This window comes from Zootoca vivipara, chromosome 6, assembly GCF_965207765.1.
Source record: "Zootoca vivipara chromosome 6, rZooViv2.hap1.1, whole genome shotgun sequence".
Classification (NCBI taxonomy): Eukaryota; Metazoa; Chordata; class Lepidosauria; order Squamata; family Lacertidae; genus Zootoca; species Zootoca vivipara.
In genome coordinates, this window is record NC_142589.1 from 85,519,543 (window position 1) to 85,535,533 (window position 15,991).

The 15,991-nt window shown below is 47.6% G+C and overlaps 1 protein-coding gene across 2 annotated transcripts in view; it reads right to left on the bottom strand.

Annotated features, from left to right (window-relative positions):
• Window positions 1–15,991, bottom strand: part of LOC148685511 (uncharacterized) — a 34,799-nt gene that overhangs the window by 4,725 nt on the left and 14,083 nt on the right. For both annotated transcript variants that reach the window (XM_088672925.1, XM_088672926.1), the window contains 3 exons: window positions 3,049–3,108; window positions 1,927–2,146; window positions 697–842 (listed from right to left, as the gene is read on the bottom strand). In XM_088672925.1, the coding sequence (XP_088529051.1) occupies window positions 697–842; window positions 1,927–1,951 (171 nt within the window). In that variant the 5' untranslated portion in view covers window positions 1,952–2,146; window positions 3,049–3,108. The remainder of the gene's footprint in view (window positions 1–696; window positions 843–1,926; window positions 2,147–3,048; window positions 3,109–15,991) is intronic.

Here is a 15,991-nt window from a genome sequence, read left to right on the forward strand (position 1 = left end):
ATGCAGGAATATGCAGCTGTCGCTTACGGGCATCGAACCGGCAACTTCTTAGGCGTTAACAGCGCCAAACTCTAACTAACCAAGTCATTCAGGATTTGTATGGTGTGAGCTGAGCATGGCCTTAAGTAAAGATTGGAAAGAAAGGCATTGCAGGGGGTTGGACTAGATGACCCTTGGGGATACCTTCCAAACTCTACAATTCTACGATTATATGTCTTAAAGGAAAAATAAACCAAGGGGCAACTTTGACTTATGGGATTTAACTGTGATAAGGGGCAGGGGCGGAGCTGGGGGGCGTAGGGGGCGGGCCGCCCCGGGTTCCACTATGGGGGGGGGGTGACAGTCGGCATCCCACCTAGCGACTCCCAAGGCGAGCCCCTCCAGCCTCCTGGTAAAAAGCTCTATCGGCACGGTGTGCTGCGCCAGTGGGCTCTCTACCTGGAGCCTGGACGCTCCATTTAGAAGTCGCAGGGGGGCGCGATCCCCCTCTACGTAGCATGCATGCGTCATTACGTAGCGACACTGCGCCCCCCCCCCTCGGGTGCATGGCAATTTGCTGCCCCGGGTGTCGCGGCGGCTCGCTACGCCACTGATAAGGGGAGATCCGGATGAAATGCAAAATAAGTCAAGGGCTGACGTTTCGATGGCTGTGTCAAGCGGTTGCGTTAACAAAGCGCTGCCAAGTCTCAGAGGTACCTCGTAAGTCGGGTCCTCGGGATCATCTTCATCCGGTAGTTCTTTCTGGAGAAGCTCAGCCCAGCAGAGTTCCTCCTCTAGAGTAACATCGTCCTGTTTCCTTTTGTTCCCTTTGCCCGATGGGTGGACACGGGCTTCCAATGTCTCTGCAGGAGGAGGAGCAAGATTAAAACAACCAAAAACACAAAACAAAAACCACCTGCAGAGGTCTTGCTCTTGCCAAGGTTGCAGGTTCGATCCCCGTGTGGAGCAGCTGCCTCTTGCCGCATTGCAGGGGGTTGGACCACTAGATAATCCACAGGGTCCTTTCCAACTCTATGATTTTGAACAGTAAGCGGAGGAGGGGGATTCATTTGGTGGGGTAGATCCAGAATAATAAATAATAATAATAATTTATTATTTACTAGCTGGCCCTGCACGCGTTGCCGTGCATTAGTCTGTCAAATGGAGGGTAACAGCCCCCCTTCAGATCCCCCTGAGCCTCAGAGTCCCCCTGTTTTACAGGTGGCGGAGGCGGGGTTTGTGGGTGTGGGCTAGACTCCATGGGGAGGGAGGAGCTGTGGGAATAACGCCACTTGAGGGCGCTGTTTTAGTTTGTGGAAAAGCATGTTTTACCTGCGCAGGTATGAGATGTGAGCAATCCGAGGTTGTGCAAACACTCGGGTAGTGGCATGGACCGTTGTGTCCAAATTCCAGGACAATCGGTCAAGCGGTTTCGGAGAAAAGTGGAGCCCACAGTTTCACCTTTTTTACATTTATATATATATATATAGATTCCCCGCCCATCTGGCTGGGTTTCCCCAGCCACTCTGGGCGGCTTCCAACAGAAGTATTAAAATACAATAATTTATTAAACATTAAAAGCTTCCCTAAGCAGGGGTGCCTTCAGATGTTCTCTAAAAGAAAAGCATGCGTGAGGCAGGGTGGTGCCCTGGTTTGAGTGCTGGACCTGGGAGACCAGGGTTCAAATCCTCCCACTCGGCTATGAAGCTCACTGGGACTGGGTGACCTCTCAGTGTAAAGTACCTCACTGGTTTGTTGTGGGGAAATCTGCTTGAAGAAAAAGTGGGAGAGAAATGCAACAAAATGGAAAAACAAAAACGCATATGAAATGTGGGTGACAAAGCAAAGCAAATGTGTCGGCTGTCCACATGGATTTAAAAAAACCCTCCCATGGCTAAAGCCAGCAGAGGTCAATCTGGAGGGTGATCCGAACCCCCGGGGTCTCACCTTTGGGGACCAAATCCCGTTCCATGATGGTCAGATATCCGAAAGCACGCTGGAACCTCAGAGGGGCAAAGGCAAGGACGACATGCGCTACGGTTCCCAGCCGCTTCTTGGCGCGGCGCACGGGTCGATCCGGAGACTGTGCCAGGGATCCTTGGCTAGTGGGGGTCCCCGCAGGGATGGCGAGGCGAGCCCAGGGGAGGAATTTGCGAAAGAACTGGAACTGAGCAGCCAAGAGCAAAGGAAAGTGTTTTAGAGAATCGCAGGCTTTGGTAGCCAACATTGACGTGTGGAATGGGATATATAGGGAAAATAAAACATAAATCTGAATCCCAGCAGCGGATCCCAAGAGGAGGAAGGAATAAACACTGGGAGATTAGGCTCTTGAGGTTTCGCCAGTGTTGCGTATTATTATTATTATTTCCATTTGTATACAACTTTACTCTTAATTTTACAACACATTAAAACATCAAATAAAACAACCCAGAATAAAAACAAATTGAAGCTTAAAGGGGTATATATTTCAGATCTATTGGGATGCCTCTGGGAAGCCCACAGAAAAGTCCTTCCCGTCCCCCTTCACATTCAGCAGGTAGACTGCCCCTGACTAGGCAGGTTCTTTTCTTTAGCAAGCTTAGAGGACTGTTTCAAGGCCTCCTCTCCAACTTATGTCAGGCAGTCTACTAGCACCCCAGATGCTAAAGTGGGGGGAAGCTTGTCATCTAGGGCTGGCGAACAGAAGATGTCGAAACTCTCTGTGAAAAACTACTTGTCATGTCCTGGTGCGGCAAGAGAATGAATGAGTGGGAAAGTTCCCTTTGCCCATTTTGCCAAATCGCAATTCTTAAAAGATGCTCTCTTTTTTTATTCTTTCCCAATTTGACGAATTCCTAACCACCTCAAACCCTGCAAAGTAATATTTAAGAGCAGCTCAATAGTTTTTCATCTTCTAGCCTAGCATCCTGCCTCCAACAGGGGACAGCCAGGTATAGCCAGGAAGGCCGCAAGCAACCCTTCCCTGCTGCTGGATTCCTCGCCACCCCCAGGGACCAGATCTGGGGAGATCGGCAAGCACCCCGACACCCTAAAAAGGCCCAATCCACAAACCCACCCCGACTGACTTACCAGATACGTCAGCAGACGACGAGGGATTCTTACAAACCAGACTGGCCCCAGCACGGAAGTCTATAGGAAGAGAGAGCCCAATTTGCCAAGTTAGTTGGGGGGGGGGGGGGAAGCACACACTGTCCCGCAGGATTTTAAACAGGGTGCAAGAAACCCACTGTGTTGGGGAGGATTATTGGGGTTTTTTGTTTGTTTTTAATGTATTTTGTGTTTTTCTATTGTGATTTTATCCTGTGAAGCGCCCTGAGACCTGCAGGTATAGGGTGGTATACAAATTTTAATCATCTTCATCGGCTCCTGCGGCTGTCCTTGTTGTATCAGTGAATGAATTTCAGCCGGCGGGGGGGGGGGGTTGCTTCTTTTTTTACACAACTATTTAAAAAGAAGAAAGAGCTTCTTTTTGCACCTCAGAGGAACAGCCTCTAAGGCAGGCATCCCCAAACTTCGGCCCTCCAGATGTTTTGGACTACAATTCCCATCTCCCTTGACCACTGGTCCTGTTAGCTAGGGATCATGGGAGTTGTAGGCCAAAACATCTGGAGGGCCGCAGTTTGGGGATGCCTGCTCTAAGGCTAAGCCCTGGGCCCTTGCTTCCAGGAAACCTTGCTTCCAGGGAGACGGGGCAGGGGAAAGAGGGTGTTGGAAATGCCCTCGGTACCAACCCACCTAAATTTCCCCAGAGAGACATGCAGGTTAGGATGCGCAGATATCGGCCACAAGACCTCAGCCCCTCCAAAATAAAACCCTTTTGAAGTAACTTGCTGTATAACTCCTGTTTGCTGAACCTCTGTCTAACAGAAAACTAGATCAAAACACAAAGGTTCGTGGTTCATGTGTCAGGCTGAGACCTGGGTTCAAATCCACTCTGCCACAAAGCTCACTGGGGTGACCTTGGATCAATCATGGCCTCTCGCTCTCTTTCTCTCTCTCTGCCTAGCCTACCTCGCAGGGTTGTTGGGGCTGGGATATATCCTTCCTCATTATATCCTCACATTGAGCTTTTCTCAGGTGCACAGGTGAGAACAGTAACAGATTACCTCCTAGGTTTGCTGCAAGGATGTAAAAATGCAGGGGTCATCAACATTGGCCAGCCAGATGTTTTTGAGACTACAATTCCCATCATCCCTGACCACTGGTCCTGGTAGCTAGGGATCATGGGAGTTGTAGGCCAAAAACACCTGGAGGGCAGAGGTTGAGGAAGCCAATGAAAAACGCAAGATTCAAGCAATTTACAGGAACCACAGAAGAAAAGTGGCATAAAGTCGGAAGGGACCCCTTGGGTCAGCTAGTGCCATTTTTTGCCCAACATGGGGCTCAAACCCACAGCCCTGAGATTAAGAGCCTGTGCTCCACTGACTGAGCCATCTTGGTTCTCAGGAGAAAGAGCTGGATGGCTTGCAGAATGATACCATCATTCTCTCAAGAAGGTCTTTGAAAGAGAAGTCAAAAAAGCCTTCCCCTAAAATCAATGCAGTACAAAATAAATGCAAGTATAAATGAAAATAAATGCTAAATAAATGGATAAACATCCCCCCCTTGCTGCTCCAAGCCTTCCCCCCCTGGAAGCAAAAAAACGATGAATTCAGAAAGTCTTAAGAGCTGAACTATTTCCCTTCCTTATTGGAACATTCAGTTTGATACAGGCAGACCTACCTGTGCCGGACTACTTGATTCCTTCTGCTCCATTGCATGGAAAGCAAGGGGGACAAACTCTGATTCAATTAAGCAGCACACCCCACCCCACCCTTTAAATGGACCCTGACTCAGCTGCCCCTCCAGCCCGCAACAGATGCTGCCTTAGGTCCTGATCCTCAAATCACTTAGCCACGTTTGACCGCATATCCAACTCAAATTGCACAGAGAGCTCAGCCAGTAGAGGAGGAGACTCTTAATCTCAGGGTTGTGGGTTCAAGCCCCACACTGGGCAAAAGATTCCTGCATTGCAGGGGGTTGGGCTAGATGACCCTTGGGGTACCTTCCAACTCTATGATTTGGCTTAATTCAGACCCGGTGATTTCCTCTAGATTAGAGGCTGCCTCCAACTCCAGCTGCCTTTACATCAAGTCGGATCAGATGCTCATTTGGCTTAGGAATGCCTAGACTGTCTGGCAACATCTCTCCAGGTCTTTTCAGGCAGGTGATTGTTCGTAGCCCTAGCTGGAGACAGCGGCGAAGTGTGGGGTTGCCACGTAACCCAGGGAATAAGCCCCATTGACGTCAGCAGGGTTTACTTCTTCGTAGGCCTTGCGTGAGACTGAATGGGCTCTCTGAGAGCTTATTGGAGGAACGGCTGGGTTAGAAATCCAATCAGCCAATCTTTCAAAGGTTAAGCTAAGAGCGTAAGGAGAGCCCTGCAGGATCGGGCCCATTTAGGTCCACCGGCCAACCAGTTCTTGCAAAGCTAGCAAGCAGGAACATTTGCCTTACTAGAGCTGCAAGGGACCTCAGGGGTCATCCATACCCTCCAACATTTCGCCGGTGAAAATAGGGACACCCCATTCCATTATGATAGTTTTACTATTTATACCCCACACATCTGACTGGGTTGCCCCAGCCGCTCTGGGCAGCTTCCAAAACACAATAAAACATTAAACATTTAAAAACAAAACAAAAAAAAACTTCCCTATGTAGGATTGCGTGAAGACAGCTCGGGAGTCGATTAACTCCACACCCTTCAACATGTCCCCAATGAAAATAGAGATATCCTAAGGGAAAGTCGGACATTCCAGGATCAAATCAGAAACCGGGACACCTCTAAATCAGGGACGTCGCTAGAAAATAGGGACACTTGGGAGGTTTGGTCATCTAGTCCAACCCCCTGCAATGCAGGTATCTCAACTAAAGCATTCATGACAGATGGCCGTCCAGCCTCTGTTTAAAAACCTCTAGTGACAACGCGCCCAGTCACCATTCCACTGTCAAACAGCTCTTGCCAACAGAAATTTCTTCCTGACTTTTGGTCAGAATCTTCTTTCTTGTACAGTGGAACCTCGGTTTATGAACACCTCGGTTTATGAATTTTCGGTTTATGAACGCCACGGACCCATCTGGAACGGATTAATTCATTTTCCATTACTTTCAATGGGAAAGTTTGCTTCAGTTTATGAACGCTTCAGTTTATGAACAGACTTCCGGAACCAATTACACCCATGCTTCAGTTTATGAACGCTTCAGTTTAAGTACTCCGTGGACCCGTCTGGAACGGATTAATCCACTTTCCATTACTTTCAATGGGAAAGTTTGCTTCAGTTTATGAACGCTTACTCCGCTGACCGCCTGGAACGGATTAATTCACTTTCCATTACTTTCAATGGGAAAGTTCGCTTCAGTTTATGAACGCTTCAGTTTATGAACAGACTTCCAGAACCAATTGTGTTCATAAACCGAAGTACCACTGTACTGTAATTTGAAGCCATGGGTTCAGGTTCTGCCCTCCAGAACAAGAGAAAACAAGCTTGCTCCCTCTTCCATGGGATAGCCTTTAAGATATTTGAAGTAGGAGTCTGATGTTGTGGGTTAAGGGGGGGATTTGGGTACCCCTTTGGCCCTCTGGAACTTTTTTTTTAAATAGATTTTATTAATTTCTTTCTTTAAAAACATAGACACACAGCATACATACATTTGATTTTCTTCTCCTCTCTCATAACATTTTACAAAACGGAAATAGAAAAGGAAAAAGTTAAAGTAAAGAAAGAAAAAAGAAAAAGAGAAAAAGAAATACTATTGCAGAAAAAAAACACTCTGACAATCTGTATACAAAAAAGAACAAAAAACCAAACCCCCAAACCCCCATTAACATCTTCTTTGTGATGACTTCCAATTATTCTCTCTGCAATCTATATATTAACCTTATTTTATCGCACAATTCTGGATTTCTGTTTACATTTATTTTTCTTTAAATTCAAATTAGGTTCAGCTTTAGTCTGCCGTTAGGATTTTGGGTATACCATTACTTTTTATATACTGTACTCATCAAATATCCTCCATTCCTTCTGTGTTTTTTGTTTCGTTTGTCCTCTTATTCTTCTAGTGGTTTTTGCTAACTGTGAATATTCTATTGTTAAAGCTTGCCAATCTATTATGCTGGGTGTGTTTTTGTTTTTCCAATTGGCCCTCTGGATCTTACTGGACTGGAACAGTATGGGGTAGTGGTTAGAGTGTCCAATTAGGAGCCAGGAGAGACCAGGGTTCAAATAACCTGTTTTGACTTCAAAATGAGCACCAGAAGCAGAGGGAATGACAGTTAATGGGTGGGTGGTGGCTAACAGATTGAGGTTGAATCCTGACAAGACAGAAGTACTGTTTTGGGGGGGACAGGAGGCGGGCAGGTGTGGAGCAGCTGTCTACCAGCTCCATTTGAGACCCTCCCTGCCTGCAGACTGTCTCGCCAGTGTGGTGCATGCCCTGGTTATCTCCCACTTGGACTACTGCCATGCGCTCTACGTGGGGCTACCTTGGAAGGTGACTTGGAAACAACAACTAATCCAGAATGTGGCAGCTAGGCTGGTGACTGGGAGTGGCCACCGGAACCATATACCACAGGTTCTAAAGCAGGCATCCCCAAACTGCGGCCCTCCAGATGTTTTGGCCCACAACTCCCATGATCCCTAGCTAAGAGGACCAGTGGTCAGGGATGATGGGAATTGTAGCCCAAAACATCTGGAGGGCCGAAGTTTGGGGATGCCTGTTCTAAAGGATCTACATTGGCTCCCAGTGCATTTCCAAACACAATTCAAAGTGTTGATGCTGAGCTTTTAAAGCCCTAAGCAGCCTCGGTCCAGTATACCTGAAGGAGCGTCTCCACCCCCATCATCCAGCCCAAAGACTGAGGTCCAGCTCCGAGGGCCTTCTGGTGGTTCCCTCCCTGTGAGAAGTGAAGTTACAGGGAACTAGGCAGAGGGCCTTTTCGGTGGTGGCGCCCACCCTGTGGAACCACCTCCCATAAGATGTCAAGGAGAAAAAGAACTGTATGACTTTCAGAAGACACCTGAAGACAGCCCTGTTTGTTGTTGTTGTTGTTGTTGTTGTTGTTGTTGTTGTTTAGTCGTTTAGTCGTGTCCGACTCTTCGTGACCCCATGGACCATAGCACGCCAGGCACTCCTGTCTTCCACTGCCTCCCGCAGTTTGGTCAAACTCATGTTCGTAGCTTCGAGAACACTGCCCAACCATCTCGTCCTCTGTTGTCCCCTTCTCCTAGTGCCCTCAATCTTTCCCAACATCAGGGTTTTTCCCCCCAAGGATTCTTCTCTTCTCATGAGGTGGCCAAAGTATTGGAGCCTCAGCTTCACGATTTGTCCTTCCAGTGAGCACTCAGGGCTGATTTCCTTCAGAATGGATAGGTTTGATCTTCTTGCAGTCCATGGCACTCTCAAGAGTCTCCTCCAGCACCATAATTCAAAAGCATCAATTCTTCGCGATCAGCCTTCTTTATGGTCCAGCTCTCACTTCCATACATCACCACTGGGAAAACCATAGCTTTAACTATACGGACCTTTGTAGGCAAGGTGATGTCTGTGCTTTTCAAAATGCTGTCTAGGTTTGTCATTGCTTTTCTCCCAAGAAGCAGGCGTCTTTTAATTTTGTGACTGCTGTCACCATCTGCAGTGATCAAGGAGCCCAAGAAAGTAAAATCTCTCACTGCCTCCATTTCTTCCCCTTCTATTTGCCAGGAGGTGATGGGACCAGTGGCCATGATCTTGGTTTTTTTGATGTTGAGCTTAAGACCATATTTTGCGCTCTCCTCTTTCACCCTCATTAAAAGGTTCTTTAATTCCTCCTCGCTTTCTGCCATCAAGGTTGTGTCACCTGCATATCTGAGGTTGTTGATATTTCTTCCAGCAATCTTAATTCCGGTTTGGGATTCATCTAGTCCAGCCTTTCGCATGATGAATTCTGCATATAAGTTAAATAAGCAGGGAGATAATATACAGCCTGGAGAAGGAACTGGCAAGCCACTCCAGTATCCCTGCCAAGAAAACTCCATGGACAAAGACAACAGCCCTGTTTAGGGAAGTTTTTAATGTTAGGTGTTTAATTGTGTTTTTATACATGTTGGAAGCTGCTATCATTATTGTTCCATGGCTTCTCGCAGGCAGTTCCTGGTTCATCCTGGACCTCTGCCCGCAAGCTGTTTCTGGGACCTCCGCTGAACTCCTTGGTAGATCCCAAAGGCAACAAAGGCAGAGAGCAACCTTGGACAGTATGTGAGGAAAGCCATCGCCGACCCAGACCTCCCCTTTGTCTGCTGGGCTTCTGGCTAGACAGGCAGAGATGTTTCAACACAGCTAATGATAGGTTGCCACCGTTGATGGATGGGCTTGTTCTTTTGAGAAGGCCAGGGAGCTGGATTCGCAGGGCAGGGCGTGCTTTGCAGGGACGACACTTTGGAGATTAGGGTTGGGGAAGAAGCCCTGCAACTCTGCAGATGTCTCCAGACTCCAAATCCCAGAGGCCAGCAGGTATATTTCCCCACTCCTGATCTTTGTTGTTTAGTTGTTTTGTCGTGTCCGACTCTTCGTGACCCCATGGACCTTAGCACGCCAGGCACTCCTGTCTTGACTCCTGATCTAAGAAACACCATTTGCTGCTGAATACATGAAATTATGGTTTTTTTCTCGAAGTGACACACCACCCGAGTTATGCTCGGTTTTTTGGCGGATTTTGACACACCAACCTCAAAAGCAGGCATCCCCAAACATCGGCCCTCCAGATGTTTTGGACTACAATTCCCATCTTCCCCGACCATTGGTCCTGTTAGCTAGGGATCATGGGAGTTGTAGGCCAAAACATCTGGAGGGCCGCAGTTTGGGGATGCCTGCTCAAAATGTTGCCCATCACTGGCCTAAGGGATGTTCACAACCCGACGCTGCCTCAGGTGAGTGTTCCATTGTCTCTGAAATCTTCTGGAAATCTGAAATCTCTGAAATCTGCCAGGACCATCTGCCAATTAGCCAAATTGAAGGAACAACACTCCAACAAACATCACACAGACCCCCAGTGTCCCTCTTTTCCAGGGACAGTCCTGGATTTACAGAAGCCGTCCCAGTTTCTGATTTGATCCCGGAATGTCCCACTTTTCCTTAGGACAGTGATGGGCAACCTTTTGAGCTTAGTGTGTCAAAATTCGCCAAAAAACTGAGCATAACTTGGGTGGTGTGTCACCTCGAGAAAAAAGCCATAATTTCGTGATATTTATAGGTTAAATAACAAAAATGTATAATTGTAATATATAACTATTTAATAAACCAAAAACTAATTATTTAACCAAACCAAAAACCCCTTATTTATCACAAAGTGCCCAGAGTTGTTGAGCTTTCTGGGGAGAGCTGCTGACCAAAGTTTTGGAGGTGTTTTTTGGGGGTGTGTGTGTGCAAAAGTTGCTTTGCTTTTTTTTGGGGGGGGGTGCCCCAAAGCTGCTGCACTTTTTTTGGGGGGGAGAGAAATAAATGACGAATAATACCTTCACTGGAACTAACACGCAGCACCGACATAGTCTGCCAAAGTGCCAAAAAAACCAGCACAGAATGGGTTAAAAAATGAACGCTGTTACACCCAATCACAGTCTGCCAAAGCGCCAGGGGGAAAAGCACAGAAAGGGTTAAAAAACCAATCTCTGGCTACCAGCAGCAACAACAAAAAAGGATCCGGGTTTTAACAGCGGAGACAAGTTCTAGAGGAGACAAGCTGTAGGAGGAGCGGGAGAACAAATGGGGGGGGGGCAACAATAACAGCGCGAATGGGCCGATCGGGCGTGTGCCAGCAGTGTGGGCTCTGCGTGTCACATCTGACACGTGTGTCATAGGTTCGCCATCACTGCCTTAGGACGTCCCTATTTTCATCGGAGAAATGTGGGAGGGTATGCAGTATGGAGTAGGTGAAAAAAGAAGACTCCTGTCAATCAGAGTCTACCAGAAAAGATCCTACTCAGCCCCAGAAATAAAGACAAGTAGGGATGGGAGCCAAAATAACGAAGAGGGAAGAGAAGGGGGCAGAGCAGGCTTAAACAGCCTGTTACCGCCTCTCCTTTTTGGGGCGAAATCACCCCTCACACTTGGTCTGGAAATGTGGACGCATGCCGTGCGCAGAGAAGTTTCTCCCTGGGGTTAGGAAGTTTGCTTAGACCTGGTATCACTGCACAAAAACAGCCCCCGGCTTGGGAAACTGTTTCACTCTGCTGTTATTTCTCGGGCAGCTTTTCAAAAGCAAACACCCTGACAGATCTCTCAACGGGGGTTGCCCAACCTGCTGCAAACGGGCCTGGAGCCAACCTTCCTCTGCCTGGGGCCTCGGGCTCTATCCTGGCTCACGGCATTCTTTCTGCTGAGCCCTGAGGCCTCCGGAGAGGACTGGATCAGAGATCACAGAATCCTAGAGTTGGAAGGGACCCCAAGGGTCATCTAGTCCGACCCCCTGCAATGCAGGAATCTCAGCTAAAGCATCCAGGAGAGATGGCCATCCAATCTCTGCTTTAAAACCTCCAAGGAAGGAGACACAAGACTGTCGAACGGCTCTTACTCTCAGAAAGTTTTTCCTGATGTTTAATCAGAATCCCCTTCCTTGTAACTTGAAGCCGTTGGTTCGAGTCCTACTCTCCGCAGCAGGAGAAAACATGCTTGTTCCCTCTTTCATGGGGCAGCCCTTGAGATATTTGAAGGTGGCTCTCCTATCTCCTCCTCAATCTCCTCTTTTCTAGCTTCTTCAACCATTCCTCATCAGGTCTGGTTTCCAGGCCTCTGATCTCTCCCTCCTCTGCACACCTTTCTGCTTGTCAACATCCTTCTTAAATTGTGGTGCCCAGAATTGGACGCAGTACTCCAGGTAGGGTCAGACCAAGGCAGAAGAGAGCAGTACTTTTCCTTCCCTTGACCAGGACACTATACTGCTGTTGACGCAGCCTAGAGTAGCATTAGCTTTTGTTGCTGCTGCATCACACTATTGACTCATGTTCAGCTTGTGGTCCACCAAGACCTGTTTAGAAGAGGTATCCCCCCCCCCCCAAGAGATTGAGGAATGTCTCTATTTGAAAGAGGCATTCCCTGTGACAGGATGCACGGATGTTTCTGTTTAATAGAGGCATTCCCACCTGGGGGAAATGGACTGCCTTTCAGAACATGTGGCAAATTTGGTGAGTCCCAGACAGTGCGGGACTTCAGGGACCTGCCGACCTCAGCTGGAGCTGGTATCTTTCAAATTTTGGGGGTGCACAGCTGCCCCTTGTACCTATAGTATTGCAATGTTGGCCTACGCAGAAGACCGAGAGGTTGTACTCGGTCGAAGGGAGAAGCTGCAGAAGGCTCGGAGAGAAGATAAATCCATCAAGTGACCACAAAGTGGCTTGTTTGGTCTGGCAGAGGGTGCGTCACATCAGCAATGCTGTCTTGCCGGATCTCCCAGCAGCTTACAAGGTCTGGATGAGACACTTGACCTCCCATAAAGGGGGCCTCATTCATTCAATACGTTAGAGATTGCATTTGCCTGCCCCATAAGCCCATACCCTCCAACATTTCTCTGAATAAAATAGGGGTGTCTTATTCTATCATTATTCTATTAATCATATGAATAATTACTTTGATGGAAATAGGGCCGCTATTATTAATTATTATTATTTATTATTAATAATAATTATTATTATTATTTCTCACCCATCTTACAGGGTTGCCCCAGCCACTCTAGGTGGCTTCCAACATATATAAAAACATGAAACATTAGAAAACTTCCCTACACAGGTAAAGGTAAAGGACTGCTGGATGTAATAATAATAATAATAATAATTATTATTATTATTATTTATACCCCGCCCATCTGGCTGGATTTCCCCACTCTGGGCGGCTTCCAACAGAAAATTAAAATACAATAATCTATTAAACATTAAAAGCTTCCCTAAACAGGGCTGCCTTCAGATGTCTTCTAAAAGTCTGATAGTTATTATTCTCTTTGACATCTGATGGGGGGGGCGTTCTACAAGGCGGGTGCCACTACCAAGAAGGCCCTCTGCCCGGTTCCCTGTAACTTGGCTTCTCGCAATGAGGGAACCGCCAGAAGGCCCTTGGCACTGGACCTCAGTGTCCGGGCAGAATGATGGAGGTGGAGACGCTCCTTCAGGTATACTGGACCGAGGCTTTTAAAGGGCTTTAAAGGTCAGCACCAACACTTGTGCTCGGAAATGTACTGGGAGCCAATGTAGGTCTTTCAAGAGTTATCTCCTTGGCTTGAGGGTCACATAACTCCCTCCCTCCCACATTTCTCTGATGAAAATAGGGATATCCTAAAGAAAAGTGGGACATTCCAGGATCAAATCACATTCTGTAAATTCTGGACTGTCCCTGCAAAATAGGGACACTTGGAGGGTCTGCAACAGGTTCTGAGGCTCTGGAAACAAGCAGTTTTGTGTCATTGTAGCCGAGAAGCCCCACTTCTGAACATTGTTATCTGCAGGGCTTTTTTCTAACTATCTTTCACCTTCTTCTCCATGAATTTGCCCGATATTTCTCTCAGAGCCATTAAAATCAGTGGCTGTCGCTACCTCCAGTGGCAGGGAGTTCCATAGCTTAACTATGCGCTCCTGAATTGCAACCATGCAAACAATAGCCCTTTGTTCTTATTTTCACTTTCTCCTCCAACAGAGACCTTTTCATCTGCCTTATGAGTCATTTGTTCTGCAAATGATATTTTTTTAAAAACACCCCAAGGTACACACCCGCTGAAACACACCTCTTCGCTTTTATTGGTTTTCTCCCCTTTCAGTGGGGCTATTCCAAAACCTGGCATAGCTCGGAGAGTTTGCTTGCCAACAGTAATCCTCCCGGCTTAAGGAAGGGGCACCTCATTGTTCTGCCACTTCATGTCATCAAACATATCCGTCTCATCCCCTTCAACCTCTCCAGGCTCCCCATTACCTTCCTTGAACAAAATGCACCTATCCTGCAGCTTGCTAATTCCAGAGCAGATTAGCAACCTGACTCCCAAAGGTGGTTGATTCGAGATAAGAGAGCAGGGAGCTTTGAATTGTGGGATAAGGCAGATTCCTATTTTTTCAGAGATGTTTTTATTATTGTTATTTCATTAATCCCCCCTTTATACTTTTGTTTTCATAGCTTTGTGTGGGGGGGGGGCAGACCCTCCAAGGGTTCCTATTTTCTGGAGACAGTCCCGGATTTTCAGAAGCCACCCCAGTTTCTGATTTGATCCCAGAATGTCTCACTTTTCCTTAAAGGTAAAGGTAAAGGGACCCCTGACCGTTAGGTCCAGTCGTGAATGACTCTGGGATTGCAGCGCTCATCTCGCTTTATTGGCCGAGGGAGCCGGCGCACAGCTTCCGGGTCATGTGGCCAGCATGACAAAGCCGCTTCTGGCAAACCAGAGCAGCACATGGAAACGCCGTTTACCTTCCTGCCTATTTATCTACTTGCATTTTGACGTGCTTTCGAACTGCTAGGCTGGCAGGAGCAGGGACCGAGCAACGGGACCTCACCCTGTCACAGGGATTTGAACCGCCGACCTTCTGATCAGCAAGCCCAAGGCTCAGTGGTTTAACCCAGTTCGAAAGCACGTCAAACTGCAAGTAGATAAATGGGTACCGCTCCAAGCGGGAAGGTAAACGGCGTTTCTGTGTGCTGCTCTGGTTCACCAGAAGCGGCTTTGTCATGCTGGCCACATGACCTGATCTGATCGGCAAGCCTTAGGCTCTGTGGTTTAGACCACAGCACCACCCGCGTCCCCACTTTTCCTTAGGACATCCCTATTTCCATCAGAGAAATGTTGGAGTGTGTGTATCTATATACATATCTATATCTATCCTTGGAGGTTTCTAAGCAGAGATTGTGTGGCCATCTGTCCTGGATGCTTTGGCTGAGATTCCTGCAGTGCAGGGGGTTGGACTGGATGACCCTTGGGGATCCCTTCCAGCTCTACAATTCTATCTATCTACAGTATCTCTCTGCTCTGAGTGGGTTACTTGCTGTGCTTTATGAATGATGCAGTGTGCAAATTCCGTCTTCTGACGTGGGGTCCAGTCAATATTTAGACTGCCACGCCGGGGCATGCCTCTGTCTTCATAGCAGCGCTTATTTTTAGCCCTCTGTAAACAGTCGCAAGTGTCTGCTCAAGGGCCATCGCTCAGCTGAGGGAATGGTACAACCACCATCCCCCCTTTTAACAGAAAACTGGGTTCTCTCCAGGAGTGCCTTTGTAGAAGCTTTGATCCAAAGCCGGATAATTGTTGTCCATTTACTGCACTGGGCTGTTGTGAAAGAAGGGAAGAATAGAAGAATAGAATCATGGAATGGGCTCAGACCCATGACCCTGAGATTAAGAGTCGTGCTCTACCGACTGAGCTATCCGCTCAGAGCTGTTTGTTAAAAAGGAAAGCTGGCAGCTCTTCCAGGTCTGGATTCAGCAGAATGTTAAACCGTGGAACTCCCTGCCACAGCGACGGCCACCGACTCGGGTGGCTTTCAAAGAGGGCCGGACGAATTCATGCCATAATAATAATAATAATAATAATAATAATAATAATAATAATAATATATTATTTATACCCCACCCATCTGGCCGGGTTCCCCCAGCCACTCTGGGCGGCTTCCAACAAAATATCAAAATACAGAAATCCATCAGACATTAAAAGCTTCCCTGAACAGGGCTGCCTTAAGATGCCTTCTAAAGGTCTGGTAGTTGTTGTTCTCTTTGACCTCTAGTGGGAGGGCATTCCACAGGGTGGGTGCCACTACCAAGAAGGCCCTCTGCCTGGTTCCCTGTAACTTGGCTTCTCTTAGCGAGGGAACCACCAGAAGGCCCTTGGCGCTGGACCTCAGTGTCCGGGCAGAACGATGGGGGAGGAGACGCTCCTTCAGGTATACTGGACCGAGGCCGTTTACGGCTTTAAAGGTCAGCACCAACACTTTGAATTGTGCTCGGAAACGTACTGAAAACAAAGATATACTTCCC